This window comes from Dysidea avara, chromosome 7, assembly GCF_963678975.1.
Source record: "Dysidea avara chromosome 7, odDysAvar1.4, whole genome shotgun sequence".
In the NCBI taxonomy this organism is placed as follows: domain Eukaryota; kingdom Metazoa; phylum Porifera; class Demospongiae; order Dictyoceratida; family Dysideidae; genus Dysidea; species Dysidea avara.
Window position 1 is genome coordinate 6,758,469 of NC_089278.1, and position 16,820 is coordinate 6,775,288.

Genomic DNA, 16,820 nt, shown 5'->3' on the forward strand with positions numbered 1-16,820 from the left:
GTGTTTTGGTAGAAGAGCTTTAGTAACCATCATTGTACATGAACACAGTAGAATCTATCACAACAGTGAAAATCCGCCTGTTTAAACAAGTCATAAGTACCACGCAAGGTGTTGACTTTTAATTCTCCAATTAGTTGGTTAGTTTACCTTCTAATGGGACCAGTAGCACCAAAATAGAACCAACCTTGACAGGTACTTCTGTTTGATCTTGGCATTACTTGCTTAGAATGTACCCTAAGGTTATACAAATATATCCTTGTTTCAGACAATTTTACCAAGGCAGTGTGTTTATTTGTTTAAATGTACTCTTGCAGGAGTTCAGTGTTGGTGACTATTCAGCATAGGAGGCAGAAGGGTGCTAGAGTTGGGGGTGCCCAAAATTTATGTTGGTGGTAGTAAGTGTGCGAAGCACACCCAGCATGCAAATTTTAGGGGGGTCTGGGGGCATGCCCCCCCCAGGAAAATTTTGAAAATTAGGTAACAGGAGATTCAATTTGGGGGCATTTTTGGTGGATTTAGCTGTCAATGAAAAGCTATCTATTTTAATACATGATTGACTGTTGTATTAGGGTGACTGCTCTATTGGCATGACTGCTTTATTAGAGTATCTCGATCGTGATTGACCAGTTTCTGGAAACCTCGCAGGAGTTCACGTGATGACTATTGCGCAATACAGCTTTAAGTTGGGGATGCTCAGCACCCCCAGTAAAATAGTTGGGGGTGCTGGAGCACCCCCACCCCCTCTTCTGCCGCCTATATATTGTGGTAGTATATGTCCTCCCTTATCAGGTGAGTCTATCATAGTGTACATGGCAGAACATTTGAAGAATTTTCAGTTTTTGTTGTATTTCTCTGTGTTAATATTCCTAAGCATAATAATGGTCACCTTATAGCAGTGATTTTTTTTTGAATTTTTTAAATTTCTCGGTGTGGATGTATAATATCTATGTCCTTCTTAAATGATTTGGTGTGTGCACTATTAGTGACTGTTGTCACACTCTCCATCAAACAGAATACGTCAACCTTGATATCAGATTGAACTATCCCTTCCTTTCACTATCCATTGATTCTGTACTGGAAGTGGTTGGTGCTCTTCTAATGGAACAAAGAATAGTATTTGTGTCCACCATGCAGTTATTTATTTTTATTTTTTAATAATGCTTTACAGCACAAGTGCTGAAGGTCTGTAGGACACCTGGTCCTACAGCCTGCTCAAAGACTTTAGCTACTTAAGGTGTGTTTGAAAAGTTGGAGAAAGGAGAAAAAATCCATGACTGGACCTAGGTAGCCTTATACTCTACTAACGTACAACATGGAGGTGTGTTGGTGTATATATGGTGAGAACTAGGTCACATGTGCGTACCTCTTGTAGTGTTTCTTACGCTTCATTTCACCGTTCGAATGGTGCAGCACTTATGTCCCAGTGTAATTACCCAGTGAAATGATGGGTCTCCTTGATGCTCCGGGTAGTTTCCTGTATGGCTGTCACTCTGATTGCATTGATGAAGAGATTTTGTCAACTGTAAATCCCTTCTTAGTTATGTTATTGGTCTCTTTACACCTGCCTTTCTAGGTGGAAGAGTTGGTGATAGTAAATCTGGACAATGATGAGGTTCGGCAGCTGAATTATGAGAGTAATTTGCCCAAAATGCCACAATCAGTTTGTGACAATTTCAAGCAAAGGTATGTACATCCCTAGTTCCATCAATATACTTACTATCTCTTCACTCACAGCTACAAGAAGTTGAAGGTTTGGTATGAGCTGGAGGAGTCTGATCGTCCCATGCCATTACCGGCTGCCTCACTGGTACAACACCGGCATGAATTTGAGCGTCGTTATGACTCCTATCTCTTAGACAGTGAGCCTTACTCTTGTTGAGCACTAATTTAGAATTTGTGTAGTTTTTCTCAACATGATGGTTGAATTATTTGGTGAAGTTACTTACTATCTTTGTTCGGTAAGTTGTGTTATTGTAAGTATTGTTAACATGTGAACTGTTGTTATTCAGGGTAACCTTCGCTATGAGGAGAGCCCAACATATCAGTCAGCATGCAAGGAGACAAAGGAGTTCTATAAATTGGTAGGTAATTGTCACTCTCTTATTGATCTGACTGTAGTGCCATATATAGTAGAGGTTAGCTTATGGTATAGTATCATGTCTCTTGTTCCCCACTTTTTAGTGCATGAATTGGTCCCTACTTTGTTTTTTTAGATGTAGACTTTAAATACAGTGGTTTTTTACTTATTTGTAGCAACTGTTTATCAGACTGTTGTATTAGGGTGAGTGCTTTATTGGGGTATCTCAATCTTGCAATAGCTGCACATTTGATGCTGAACACACAATGAATCACTAAAAGCTGTATATAGTTCAGTGCTTGGCTTTTTGTAGCAAGCCAATCATTGCCACCTGCCTACTATCATTTTGTGCCATGAAAACTAAAAGAAAAGAGTATAAAGGTGCCATTGACTAATAAGGACCTGTCCCCAAATTTATGAAGTGACTGCAAGAGTGTTATATAGACATATAATTAGTATTGTGATGATGTAAAAATTGTGCTGGATAAGAACACTACGAGTATCGGGCTAGGATTTGAGGGAGGACCAAACAAATACTGGGATGTTCATTAAGGATTTGTGTGCGTGCGTGTGTGTGTGTGTATATATCATTACTTGAAAAGCGTTATAAAGTGCTGATGGTCCAATGTCACATAGATGTGGCTTGTTAGAATTAGTATTCAATTGTTTACAATAGAGAGTACTTGGATGCTAAAAATCCATAATCTTTCTGCCCTAATCACTGTTTTTATTTTTTGTATGATGTATTATGGAATTCTGCAGGCATTATCTACCGACTTATTTTCACTTCTGCTGCAAAACCGCAATACCAAAACTACCCGAGATTCTTTTACACTAATCTCTGACAAGAAAAGACGGTATGATCGACATCATGTTGACAGTGAACATATACTGATCCCCATAGAGACAAGAGAATGTTAGAGATGTGTGACACAACAATAATTGATACAACAGCTGCAGCAACAACAGGAAAGCCCATTAAACAGAGGTAAGGGAAGCACTGTACTTCTTCTCTCTAATGGATGTGTCCTAGTTTTGTTTACAATATGAAACAGTACTGGTATTGGAAGGTTGTCATAGGTCTTGGTACTGTATTTTAGTTCACATAACGATTTAAAAAAATAAAATTTGTAAGGATTGATGATTATACATGCTACAAAATGTAAGGAAACAAGCTCAAAAATGATCCAGCTAAAATGAGAAACGATCCATGCAATAAAAAGCAAGGAAACAAGATTAGATGACTAAGTACTCGCTAAAATGAGACACACTTTATATCCCTACTTTTGGCTAATTTGATGGTCTCATTTCAAGATGCTAGTTAAAAGTAGGCATTAAAGTGTGTCTCATTTTAGCAAATAGTCATCTAATCTTGTTTCCTTACTTTTTATTGCATGGATCGTTATCATTTCAGCTGGATCATTTTTGAGCTTGTTTCCTTACTTTTTGTAGCATATATAATTATCATCAATCCCTACTTCCTTTTAATCTTTTTAATAGCTAGTTAGTTACTTTTTTATGCCTAAGCAGCCAGCTATATTATAGTCTTTGTTTTCCACATAGTATAAATATCACTTGAAGCAGCTATCTTTTACCTTCGTACGCAATAAGCACCTCTAAAATAGTTATCGTTTTGTCTTTTTATATGATTACAGCAACTGTTAAAGGCTTCAGCTGCATTTCTAATGTCCTAAATGTTGATAATTTAACAGTAAAACATCACTGGAGAGTCCACCATTACGAGTGGAACCCTCGCATTTAGAAATCTGGATCCCGAGGTGAATCCACCCCTCAAAGGAATTTTTAGCTAGCTACTTCGCAAAAAATCTAAACTGGTAAGACTATAAAACGACTACCCAGCATTAATAAATGTTAGAGACAACTCCTTGGCTACTACACCTGTTCACCCTCGTCTTACGCACATGTACAATCACGTGTTTGGGTTGTGGCGTATACCACAACTATATTATCCTTTGAGAAGAACAAAGAAGCAAATTAGTGATGAAAGCAAACAGCATGGTGCAGTGGACAGAATGTAATCGGAACAACAGATTCGTGAATCCACCGTCATTACCTTGGTTGTCTGAAATTTCTGGAGCCGTACACCTAGTGCAACCGGGTCTTACAGCAGGCAGTCAGGCAGATGAAATCCAGGTGAATTTTGAAATTTTTAAAGCTTTGTTTAACCAAGGTACAGCATCATTACAGCAGTACTAGTGTACTCCAGGTGGTTGTTTCGAGTAAAACTTATTGCACGGCTGTTTTTTAACATGCGAACATTTACGAAGCCATATGATTTCTTAACAATCCCTACTTGTTAGGAACTATTGTACTTAATTATAGTAGTTGGCCCCCAATAGCAACCAGATCACAGCCTTGATTTGGTGATTTGGCGAAGGCCCAAAGGGCATAAAAATCATGATTATATGAGTGAGATGAGCAAATGTATACTGGTATTTCCTTTAAAAATTGTGTAAATACAGCAACTTTGTAGTTCTGTAATAAACTCTAAAAATAGAATATTGCGCGTGCACGCTCACACACACACACACACACACACACACACACACACACACACACACACACACACACACACACACACACACACACACACACACTTCATCCTATAAATATTTCATGAGGATTAAATCATCACTTTGAACTTTGTCTGCTTCAAATAAAGGACCCATGGCCACTTAGTGATGTACATACGCCTGTAGAACAATGTAACACATTTCAAGGAGGGAGGGCTTTGAGTTGGGAAGTGTTGCATCATTTTACCAATACAAATCGTTCTAGACTCACAGCTCCAACCGGAATGTTTTTTGACTAATGTAGTCCCTTCTTCAGTGCTGCCGAAGTGGACGCTTCTCTGACTGAGTGAACCTTCATCAGCGTCCACTCCTGCCTCCTTCTTTTAGTACTTTGCCCAGTGTGGTAGCCATTGTCACTGGTTTGTGGGGTTTCACATATGATAGAAACAGTAAGGCTGGTTATTTCTGGTTATGTCTCATACTATTTCAAATATTGTACTACACATAATTCATCTCCTGAGAAGCTAGAAGAAAAGAACATTCCTTTTAAGCCAGTTGCCTCTTCTTGGTTAGGGAGGCCAACCACTGGAATTAATAACTTATATAGATGAATAAAGAATTGGAAATTTTAAAATGGGAATAGGGATCGCTGAAAAAAGCCACAAAACAAGAAGGGATCACTGGGGTGGTAATGTAAACCACAAATCCCTATTTTGACTCTGTCATAAATCTTTACTTACATGCTCTGTCATTTTGAGGTGAGTCAAAATAGGGATTTGTGGTTTACATTACCACCCCAGTGATCCCTTCTTGTTTTGTGGCTTTTTTCAGCGATCCCTATTCCCATTTTAAAATTTCCAATTTTTATTCGTTCATCTAGTTTGTGTACTTTTTATTAATTCAGTAATGGATTATGAAGAAGACTGTCGTGAATTGTGTAATTTTGCATTCTGCATAGTAACACCGTCAACATTTCAGTACACACATGAAACTGATCAAATTGCAATGTGCATACAGACTGAGAGTCTCCCAATATGAGCTACAATTCACATTACTGGTGCCTTTAATAGCTGTCAAATTCAGTGCAAGGATTGTTGTTATATACTTGACTGCATTATTAGAGTATTTACATGACTGCTCTATTAGAGTATTTAATATGGATAACCCGCCCACGTACAATAATCACAGAGCGAAAAAAAACTACCTTGCAACAAAGTCATCAGCCAAGATTAAGCTTCCTGGCCTGTACTGAGTTTAATAAAGACAGATTCTATTAGCCACAAGTAGCGCACACCAAAAAACTTAACTTTGAGTGCTATCTTGTATGGCTTCTCTAGCGTATTGGCATTTTGGCAAGAAGAAACGGCCCGGTGTTGGGCTGTTTCCATCCGAAAACTAAATTAAAAATAGGTCATGGACACACACAATGATCCATTCAGCAAGCCTTGCTACTTTTTATCCCAGGATTCTCCTTGTAAACTTTGCTATGCCTGTGAAAGAATAATAATAATATGAACAAACTGGTAAATTGCAGTGTTGTCTGAAATACACATACTGTTTCCTTTTCACTTGATACTTACTAGTGGACCAATACTCATTGCAAAGAACCACTGGAGGGTTGTTTTGAGTAGAAGGATGCTTTTCAAGGTGGTTTTAAAGTGTGCGTTCTATTAGGATTTTTGCAAAAAACATTGGCAATCCCTATTATGAACCCACTATCATGGTTCATGATATTATGGCAAATTTGGTGTTCCACAATCTACAGAAGTAGTGTACTAACTGCATTGGTTGCCTTCCACTTTGCATAGTAGCGGCGAGCTGTTCCTTGCTTGAAGTTACAGTAGCCACAGCTATTGATCTGTAGTGTAGGCTGTTTTTGGAGTGTGTACTACAGTATTTATAGCAACAAAACCAGCTGGGGTTAACAGAATGGTTGTTATCTCAATAGGTCAGAAGAACAAGACACACCAAAGGCTCCGTCGTCACTTGCCAGACTTTATTCACAACAGCCACTTAACAGTCCTAAGGAATCTTCTGATACTTTGCACATGACTAAAAGAACATCTTCACCTATACCACCACTACTGCCAGAGCAGCCAAAACGTCTTTTGCCACACTCAACATCTGGGTCTGACCTGGAGACAGCAGCCGACAGTCTAGCAGCTTTATGCTCATGTGATCCTAGCACTTATTGTAGGGTTAAACTTGCATTACTAAGGGATGAAGGTACTCATTGTATAGTGGGCCTGGGTTGTGAGCAGCTTTTGATAATTGCAAGTCAATCCCTTAACACATGTAACAAAAATTTGAAGGCAGTCTTGTACAAGTTGTGTGTATTATTAGAGTATTTATGTATTCATTGCAAATGGTGAAGATACCAAATAAATATCTTGACATTGTTGTTGTTGTTGTTGTTGTTTGTTTTTAATGAGAATGGCTCAATACTTTTACAACACGTGTATATATTCCTACCATGCTAATAATTTGGCCACAACAGTCATGTGTTCATGAAAGCTTTTCTTGATGGTGTGTCACTTCATCCTTTTATAGTTTCTCCAGAAGAAGTTTTTGCAGACTTAATTGCACAGTTGACAGAAGTAATAACAGTAAGAACAGTTGTGAGGTGCACATTCTAGAGAAGCAAATCCAACTGTATGTCTCATATTGCGGGTGAGGTTCAAATGGCCTACACCTTCATTCATACAGCCTCCTGTGGGATAGTAGTTTTGTGAATTTGCTAGTATTGACTCATGGCTCCTGAATAGGTGGTTTAATGTTCCACCGGGTAGGCTTGACTGTGTATACATGAGCCGAAGGCTTTATGTGCGTAATACTGTGTATATGTGTGTAGTACACATATCATAGATGACAACATGTTAATGGTGATGTTTATTGTGTAATGTAGGAGAGTGCTACCACAAAAGGCAAGATGGCCCCAGCTCTCTACCTCAGAGCTTGTGTATATATTGCTACAGGACAGCATCACAAGGTGAGAAGAAGATTAGCTGCTTTGTACATTTCTTGTGTGATTTAGGGATTTTATGACTTTGCTACATTGGATAAGCACAGTGTCCAATTGATGCCAAACCAAAGGTGTATGTGCATGTGTACACAAACTGTATAGCGGGTTTTTCTCGTGGACAAATTTACTTGTGAAAATAAAATCATGCGACATTACTTAATTTCGCAAGGTGACAGATTTGCAACATTAAATTCCTCGAGCAAATTTATTACTCGTTGTAATAAGTGTTTACGTATAAGATGGAAAACAATGAAATTTGTCATGTTAGCCGTGTTTCTTGTATCTATGCTTGTGTCCATGATGAATTTATGCAGGCACCTGAAATTCACCAGGAAACGGATAGGGCGGCCATGTTGGGTTTGCTGAAGAATACGATCCCGGGATTGCTTAATTCAGGATTGATTTCCGGATTCCTGTAGAATGTGATCCCATAACTATTTACTGAAGAATACGATCCCAAGAGTTTCCTGAAGAATATGATCCTGACGTAGGCATGCATTCTGCACGCTTTCGTGCATAATTTTTAATTCATTGTTTTCGATAGCTCCACCAAAATGCCCCAGACTTGCATTGATCCTTGTGTCCTACTTATATAACTACCATTTTAGCTAAAGCTATGGATAATTGATAAAACACGATCATGAGATTTTACCCCCTTGATAAGTGTATATTTCTTTGATTTATAAATTGTTGTTATTTGATTGGTTGAATGATGGAAATACATAAAAGTTACACAGTATATACATGTAGTGGCAATCTCTGATATGGTAGTCAAAGACTTAATTACGGTAGGTCATGGTAGAGGGTATCTTTTGGTGATATGACCAATCATGCTATCATATATGTCCTTCCAAATCTCTCCCTCCACATAAATTCATCAAGATATTCCAGGAGATGGTCGTCACATGTTCCATGCATCCTCTTCAACTTGGCTTTTGCTCTTGACCAGTAACTCTCTATATGCTGGGTATGAGTCCCTGTAATGGGATCAACAAAGTGAAGACTGTGGTTAACTGATGAATGGGTATAGCCTACGAGACTAAGCTGCCCATTCATCTGAATGTACCACTGTCCCTGGATGCACGTATTGTTGTATGATAGGAAGAAGAGTAGCTGGATTTCTTTGAGCCACTAATTGCATGTATCCTGTTGCTGGACGAGTTGAAATATCACACCCATTGTCAGTTTGGAGATCTTCTTCCTCTATGGTTCAATGTATAAATACAGCAAATAATATACTGTCAATGATAAGTATCATAGCAAAACCTAGCTTTTGGCTTACGTTTGTACAATGGCTCTTCAACTTGCACAGTTCAACCTGGATAGTTGGTCTCTTTAACAACTTTCAAGAACAGATATCTCTCAGAAAACTGCAGCAATCGATGATGGTATTCTGATTGATGCCAGTAGTTTTGATTATCTGCTTTTGTGAAGCATCTGGTGACCACAAGAAAAATAATGTGGAGCCAAATCCGGGAAGCTGGACTGTAATCCCCCTTTGTAGAATTGTACAGACAACAACATGAACAGTATTTAAATTTCATACTATGGATTGTCATAGTATCCATGGATACCGCGGATACTCTGACAGAGGGTACCACGGATACTCTGACAGAGAGGGTACAACTCTTATCCGACATGTTGGAATAAAAAATAGCCCTAATATCACAGATGCTACCAGTGCTATGGAAGCCCACAATTACTTGAAACATAGATGTATGGGGGGGGGGTGTCTATTATCTATGCTTGAAATATGAGTGATTGTTTCTATGGTAGCATCTCTGTTTCAGTTGAACGCCGCACCTGTGACATGGGACATACCGGTAGTCAGTCTAATTATAGTATCCTCCATATAAGGATCTTGAAAAATGGGTAACATTGGTAATAAATGTTCGTTACCATGGAAATCACATCCCTATAAATAGAATTAATTGAGCCAAAATATCAAGCGGGCCAGCCTCGTGGTGTTGGGAGCGAGTGTTTGTGTATCTCGGTGTTTTTGTGAGTCAGTGTGCGTGTGGTCGAGATTTTCATGTGGCTGGTGTTCGAGTAGTTCATTACTGACGACATGGCTGAATATATGAGTTTTTTACCATCAGGCAAGTCATCACATATGCCTCTGAGTGACTACCGATTGCTGGAAGAAAAGCCTATGCAGCATCCGTTCCATTCTGAATTGATGAAAAAGTATAAGACTATAGTAAGCTTGGAAACTTTAGGTAGTATAAAGGAATATAATCTTATACAAATGGCAGCGGAAGTAGGTATTAACATTCCCTCACGTGATAATAATAAGGCAGCAGAAGAAATTTTACGGGAATGTATTCGTGGTCATAGCTACAAAACAGGCTCTACTTTAAAGATCAAAGGAAGGTCTATCGGTGAACTCCAGCGATGTTACTGTGATCCATATAAGAACATGGGAGATGCTTCAGTCACTGATCAAAATGATTCAGATGTTGTATATGTAGAAGTCCATTCTGATACCTTTGTTCACACCGCGAGGAAGACAGTTCTTTTACTTTTTCATTATATACGCTTGCTTAAATGTTTCGGTGTTACGTGCCCAAAAGTGCATGCCTTTGTGTTCCCTTGCAAAGAAGTCGAACAATGTGCTGTCCAGGTAACAATGCAGTATGACTCTAGCAAGGTAGAGTTTTGTTATTCTGTTAAGTGTCTACGACTATCAGACATAAGATCAGCATTACAAGGTGCCTATGAGCAAAACGAAGAAACACTCTCAAATACTGCTAGAACTATTTCTGACAACTACAATCATTATGCTGTTTATCTTACCCAGTTAGAAGTAAATGCCATTGCAGCAAATCAAGGTCATGAATACACAAATTGTCGACTAGCCAAATGCTATAATGGAATTTTGATAATGACTGATCGTTATTGTTTGAAAAAGCCACTGTATAAGATCTCAGTAAGCAATCTGATGCTTTTATGTTGGATAACAAATTCATCCTTCATTCATTATACCAGAAAAGAGTTGGGCTTTTTTTCATATGAAAAATTACCTTATGGACCATTAACTGACAACCAGGCAAAATCCTGTTGTGCTGAGCTTGTGACAAAAATGGAAAATGTGTTTAATAGCCTTGAAAGTGAAGGTATTTGCCACTCTGATGTGCGTCTGCCCAACATTTGTTTCAATGATACTTACACTCCAGTATTAATAGATTTTGACTTTTGCGATTTTCAAGCTAATAAAAAACAAGATATCATAAAATTTGGTTCTGAACTATTGAGATTGTTTCCAGGGGAAGCTGATGATGAATTCATTAAACAACTTGCACAAGGTGACTTTAATCAAAGTCTCTTGGCTGGATCAATCATCCAAAGAGGACATATTACTATAGAACAAGTGATTGGAGATCGTATGTAACTTTTAGGTAGATTATTTAAAAACTTCTTAAACACCTGTATTTCTTCTTTGTACTGTGACAATAGTTCTTTAATTGTTGCTTGTAAACTACAAATGGCAAAAAACATGTAATCTGATATAAGTATGTGATATGGGAGAAGCCTTATTGTTTTAGTTATTTTTCTAGTATTTGCCTGACATGTCAGAAATGGGTAGTAATGCTGATTGCAACATGTGGGATAAGAGCTGTATTATGAGAATCAATTGTGGGTTTTAGTTTATGTATCAAAGCTCTTCAATATATCCCTGATATGTCAGGCAAACTTTACTTACTTACAACAAGCTGGCCACAATGCAAGGTAAATATTGTACATTAATATGTTAGTTGTAAAGCTTTGCATTTCCATGAAATTAACACTTTAGATCCTCTCTGACATGTTGGAATGAGTCCATAAATTATCAGAATCTAAATCTAGATGTCAAACATTAAAAAGGTGTAGCTATCAACGAAGAAAGCTAAATTCAACCACGAATATTGGCAAGAGTGATTTGTCGAACCACATTAGTAGAACTGTATGTATAAGAAAACAACATCGATATGAACATGAAGACTGACGCTTCTCACTTCCCCCAGCAAAAAAAAAATTCTTCAGGGAACTCTTGGGATTGTATTCTTCAGTAAAGAGTTATGGGATCACATTCTACAGGAATCCGGAAATCAATCCTGAATTAAGTGATCCCAGGATCGCATTCTTCAGCAAACCCCAACTGGCTAGCTGTTATGTACATAAACAAGCACCTAGTTCGTTGTTGAATGTTCCAACACAACAGTTTTACAGGGGCTAAAAACCTAGCAATAAACAAAACTCCACGTGATAAAATATGTTGTGAATTTTAATATTGCGAAGTGCCCAAAATGCAAGATTAAGCCCTCACGATAAAAACCTGCTATACGGTATATTGCGTGTATGTGTTGTGAGAGGAGATGGGGATGGGGGGAGGTGGGTTAGTGCGTGTTGTATAGTTTTGTTGTGTGTAGTGTGTCATATCACATAACTGTAGAACTCTTTCAGTAGTTTAGATAAAAGTTTACTGGTTACTGTGCAGGACATTAGAATCAATCATGGCGCCACTACCAAAAGACGTGATCGCTGGACTGAAGGGTCAGCCATTCTGGCCATTGTTCACTCGTCGTCTGAGAGTAAGGCACTTCTCTTGTGCAGAACAAGTGTTGACATTATTGTCTGCAGGAATACAGTCGTCAGTCAAGTTACCGAGTGACAGAGTATGCCACTGTGTGATAGTGTGATTGTTCCTAGTTACGTGTGCTGTGCAATACCTGTATTAGGGAAAGGATTGTTGGTAATATGTTTGTTGTACCAGCTGAATGTATGCTATTGGGTATCCAGAACTTGTGCAATATCCAATTAACATGCCAATGAAAATATCTTAAAATCTGATATTCGAAGGATAGGAATAGTTGCATGCAAAATAATGTATTAGGTATGGGGTCTTAGTTATTGATTCCAAAAATAACTTTCTAAGTTGGGGGGGGGGGGGGGGGGGTATTCAATGGGAACATTTCTGTATTGGGGGTTACAAGTAGCTTTATCATATCGGTGGCATTGTGATGAGGCTGACATGTCACGTATCCTTGTCTATGGTGTTCATGTATTTTACGTAGTCTGAGACACAAACTACCCACCAAGCCGCTACGAAATGAATTATTTTTGAGGACGATGCAGAAGAATAACATCATATCTGACGGTGATTCAGCTGGTCGACTGTACGAACTATTGACAGACAACAAACCAGGCAAGCCATAGTAAGGTAGTGACCACCCTGATGTGTTGTGTGCAGTAGCTGTGTCAGTAGAAGACCTAGAGTCATTTTATGAGTCATGGAGAAGTGTGACAGACGATAACCAGAGCACAGATTTGCATACAGAACTTCTACAGATGGAGATCATGGGCTTCAAACATTCAGAGGTGTGTCACAGAGTTTATCACATTGTATTGTTTTAACGTATTATCAACAGAAAGTACTCGCTACTGTGACATCGTCGCAACTCAAGACTTCCTTTGGATCAGGTCATGTGATCCTGACAACTTGCAGGTGTGACATCATCTCCGCTACAGTGTGTCTGTGACATACTGTGTTCAAATATGTAAAGTATTGTAGCACTTCAACTATTCTGTAAATATTTTGTTACCTCTAACTTATATGTCTCTTTACTACTATACTTTTGTCAGATTATTACTGCGGAACAGTTTAAAGATTTCCACAATCTGTGACCTCACTAGTAACGTAAAAGTTGAAAGACACGAAGACATCAACGTTTTGGGGGTTGGACAGCCAATGATCACATTTGGGACAGAGGCAGGTACATCATCAACATCAAGTATAAAGTCGCAAGCATCATCAATTACGAAGTCGCAAGCAATATCAAGTATGAAGTCACAGGTTGTATTAGTGTTATAAGCTAACTTGTTAACAGGTACCAGACATCATCTGTCAGCTCCACGTTTTCCTAGAGCCACCATGCAGGCGTATTAAGCAGCCATACATTCTCTTCCATAATAAGTCCACCAGGGAAATATGGCTGAAGATGATCAAAGAAATGGAAACTGGTTTACTAATGGCTAAAAGTTAGCTAGCACTATTGATGGTATATAATGTCATTTGAGCTGTGTAGCAAAGAAAGATGCAAATATTATTCAACAAGCTGAGACGAACATCATCGTTCTTAATGCCATCCTAAATTCTAATCTTAACTGCAAAGATGTTGTGAAGAAGTCTCCCAACGTAAGCTAAGGTGTCAATAGGGTGGTGCTCATGTGTTGTTACTGTAGAAATTACTATATTACTGCACTAAAGATGTGGCATCAGGCTCTCAGCCTAATGTAGCCATAGAGAAGTCTCTGATTGTACGTATTAATCCTTCAATTAATCAGACTTCTAAAGCCACTATCGAATGTTCACTGTATGTTCCACCAGGTGAGACAATATGGTATATCCATTGAGCCGCTAATTGTGTTGTGTGTGTAGATAATGGTAGTAGCACGTACAGGAGGAAGATTGTGGCTTGGATTGGTGAGCATTATCTGGAATACTATCCATTCCCATGTTAACAATGATATATTACAGGGTACAGGCTTGTTGAGGGTATATGACATGGATCACTACTACTTGGAGAGTGACACTAAAATAACAGATGACAAGTACTAGCTCGACTGGTATATGATGTACAACTTGCAATTGTTGTGCTCATTAATTTTGCCTTTTGTCAGTCTTCATTCCTTCTTGTCGACAACTTTGTGTGGGCAGGCTCTCTCAACCGAACCATATATATACTAGACTCTGACACCAGCACAGGTGTGTGAATTTGTTTCAATTTGTTTCCACTCACCAGTATGAAAATATTTATGGTGTTTGTTTTGTAATGTGTGCCTGCATGCATGTGGTAAATCAGCACTTAATTCTTGTATAGTGGTGTCAAAATTAAGCAATTTGGAAGATGATCCAAGTGTTCTTGCATTAGGAAAATTGGAACACCAAAAGTATGCAGAGATATTGTATTACATGTTCTCATCATGTGTTTTACTCTCAGGGTGGTGTGGTCCCTTCTCATTCAAGGATTGCTGATCGCATGGAACCCATTGACAAGAGAAAGAGAATTAACAGTTAGTAGAATAGTTAAAAGTGTATATTGTGTAGTACTAGAGCACATAACAGATAGCACTACCTGTCAGCAACTTACCCAAGAGTCATCCGTTCATCTGTTATTCCATGGCTGTTCTGGAGGATCATCTGTGGATTGATGAGACAATAAGCATTTACTACAAGTTGTGCAGGCACCAATTTGGACATGATGTTAGTGTTAAGGATTGAGAATGACAAGAAGTGGTCAGTAGTTAAGGAAGTCAGTGTTGGGAATACCGGCAAGAATGAGAGCCAAGTAAAGTGTGTGGCAGTCTCTAATAATGGACTGGTCAGTTGCCACACAGTGAAGCGTTGTGTCATTTGAGCCCCACCCCCCAGATTTGGTGCAGCACTAAAATACCCAACTAACTAACAGTTTTTGATGCTAAAACATTTGAGAAAAGATACACCTTTGAAAACAAGGAAGGAACAAACAAACCAGTAAATGTCATCCTACCAGTTAACAATCAGGTAACAATAACATTTGTCTACTTGAACATTTATCAGATGTGATTACCAGATATGGTGTGGTACTAAGAGTGGCAAAATACTAATATTTGAAGACGAGGAGATAAAAGAGAAAGAATTGAAAGTGAGTTTACTAGTTAGTAATTTAATCATTCTGATATTTACAGCCACTGAAGATCGTCAATGCTCACGAGGACACAATAAGAACTTTGTTATTACTAAAAAAGGATGACAAAAGTCATAGTCTAGTTATAAGTGGCAGTGGTTCACGAGATGGTTGTGCAGCTGTGTGGAATCCGCTCCTGATTTAAAACACTTTTAGTACATATACCTCCTGATGATTTTTAATGTAGGTTTTAATGTAAGGCTGCTGTCACAGACAATTTTTTATTGTTAAATCATCATAATTTCACACAATTCAATTGTTCAGACTGTCACTTGGCCTCCTGTTCATGGGGGACGGTACGTATGATATCAGAATCACCAGGGTCTATGATGGCTAGAGTGCTGACCCGGAAGAACTTTCCGCAGGCAGTGCCGAGGTCATTGTTGTCCCCAGAATAGTAGTGTACTCCTGTCTTGGCCAACATAGCATAGTACTTAACTTCACTCTTCCTGAAATAAAGTGTAGTCATCATGACAAATTGGTTTTCTGTCTTACGTCAGTGGTGGGGCATTGTTTGCTAGAATTATCAACTTCGCCTTGCCTTGTCGTAGTGACTTGAGAGTCGACTTGATCCCCAAGGTGTACTTGCCACTCTTCATCACAAGCGCCAGGTGCGTGTTGATGCTTTCCATCTGCTTTTTCTACAGTACAATAAACCAGTGTTACTATGCGATTGCTTATAATAAAAATGTACGCCAGACAACATTTAACAAATTACCTGTTTTCCGGTAGCCGGCATCTTTATCGCTGACACTCCAAAAACCTATCTAAGTTTTGGGATGTACGTTCTGCAAAAATTTGTGAAGAAGCTGTTCTGGATACCGGTGCCTCATCCAGGAAGACTATGCACCGTTAGTCATCTTGTGGTGTTTTGGTAGAAGAGCTTTAGTACCATCATTGTACATGAACACAGTAGAATCTATCACAACAGTGAAAATCCGCCTGTTTAAACAGGTCATAAGTACCATGCAAGGTGTTGACTTTTTATTCTCCAATTAATTGGTTAGTTTACCTTCTAATGGGACCAGTAGCACCAAAATAGAACCAACCTTGACAGGTACTTCTGTTTGATCTTGGCATTACTTGCTTAGAATGTACCCTAAGGTTATACAAATATATCCTTGTTTCAGACAATTTTACCAAGGCAGTGTGTTTATTTGTGTAAATGTACTCTTGCAGGAGTTCAGTGTTGGTGACTATTCAGCATAGGAGGCGGAAGGGTGCTAGAGTTGGGGGTGCCCAAAATTTATGTTGGTGGTAGTAAGTGTGCGAAGCACACCCAGCATGCAAAGCATGCTAATTTTAAGGGGGTCTGGGGGCATGCCCCCCCCCAGGAAAATTTTGAAAATTAGGTAACAGGAGATTCAATTTGGGGGCATTTTTGGTGGATTTAGCTGTCAATGAAAAGCTATCTATTTTAATACATGATTGACTGTTGTATTAGGGTGACTGCTCTATTGGGGTGACTGCTTTATTAGAGT

General features: G+C 38.7%; 3 protein-coding genes across 13 annotated transcripts in view; 2 read left to right on the plus strand and 1 right to left on the minus strand.

The window, feature by feature from the left end:
* Nucleotides 1–452: 452 nt before the first annotated feature.
* Nucleotides 453–12,991, plus strand: LOC136262476 (DENN domain-containing protein 3-like). Of its 10 annotated transcripts, none has more exons than XM_066056758.1 (16): nt 465–789; nt 1,013–1,318; nt 1,373–1,522; nt 1,574–1,683; nt 1,735–1,859; nt 1,903–1,958; nt 2,010–2,081; nt 2,840–2,934; nt 2,982–3,065; nt 6,560–6,837; nt 7,162–7,217; nt 7,517–7,600; nt 12,111–12,204; nt 12,254–12,288; nt 12,688–12,818; nt 12,864–12,991. In XM_066056758.1, the coding sequence occupies exons 3-15, from the start codon at nt 1,442–1,444 to the stop codon at nt 12,724–12,726; spliced, it is 1,209 nt and encodes a 402-aa protein (XP_065912830.1). In that variant the 5' UTR covers nt 465–789; nt 1,013–1,318; nt 1,373–1,441; the 3' UTR covers nt 12,727–12,818; nt 12,864–12,991. The 10 variants fall into 10 exon arrangements, with proteins under 10 accessions (XP_065912836.1, XP_065912837.1, XP_065912835.1 ...); XM_066056759.1 differs by having other exon boundaries at nt 12,867–12,991; XM_066056761.1 differs by lacking the exons at nt 12,111–12,204; nt 12,254–12,288; nt 12,688–12,818; nt 12,864–12,991 and adding exons at nt 7,646–7,704; nt 7,948–8,124; nt 8,178–11,145 and having other exon boundaries at nt 455–789.
* Nucleotides 12,992–13,611: 620 nt separating this feature from the next.
* The window catches only part of LOC136262455 (DENN domain-containing protein 3-like), a 31,856-nt gene continuing 28,647 nt past the window's right edge, over nt 13,612–16,820 (plus strand). For both annotated transcript variants that reach the window (XM_066056730.1, XM_066056731.1), the window contains exons 1-4: nt 13,612–13,651; nt 13,699–13,808; nt 13,856–14,000; nt 14,052–14,378. The gene's annotated coding sequence lies outside the window, so the exon portion shown is untranslated. The remainder of the gene's footprint in view (nt 13,652–13,698; nt 13,809–13,855; nt 14,001–14,051; nt 14,379–16,820) is intronic.
* On the minus strand, nt 15,370–16,214 carry LOC136262500 (large ribosomal subunit protein eL30-like). Its single transcript, XM_066056797.1, has 3 exons — nt 16,058–16,214; nt 15,835–15,980; nt 15,370–15,788 (listed from the first exon to the last, which is right to left on the minus strand). The coding sequence occupies exons 1-3, from the start codon at nt 16,076–16,078 to the stop codon at nt 15,608–15,610; spliced, it is 348 nt and encodes a 115-aa protein (XP_065912869.1). The 5' UTR covers nt 16,079–16,214; the 3' UTR covers nt 15,370–15,607.

Excerpts from the sequence above, each read along its gene's own strand:
- LOC136262476 (XM_066056758.1), top strand. The coding sequence starts at position 1,442 with ATGATGGGTCTCCTTGATGCTCCGGGTAGTTTCCTGTATGGCTGTCAC. Across the intron at positions 1,523-1,573 it reads ATGAAGAGATTTTGTCAACT|GTGGAAGAGTTGGTGATAGT; the intron begins GTAAATCCCTTC and ends CTGCCTTTCTAG. Across the intron at positions 1,860-1,902 it reads TGACTCCTATCTCTTAGACA|TTTTTCTCAACATGATGGTT; the intron begins GTGAGCCTTACT and ends GAATTTGTGTAG.
- LOC136262500 (XM_066056797.1), bottom strand. The coding sequence starts at position 16,078 with ATGCCGGCTACCGGAAAACAG. Across the intron at positions 15,981-16,057 it reads TGCCGGCTACCGGAAAACAG|AAAAAGCAGATGGAAAGCAT; the intron begins GTAATTTGTTAA and ends ATTGTACTGTAG. Across the intron at positions 15,789-15,834 it reads AACAATGCCCCACCACTGAC|GAAGAGTGAAGTTAAGTACT; the intron begins GTAAGACAGAAA and ends ACTTTATTTCAG.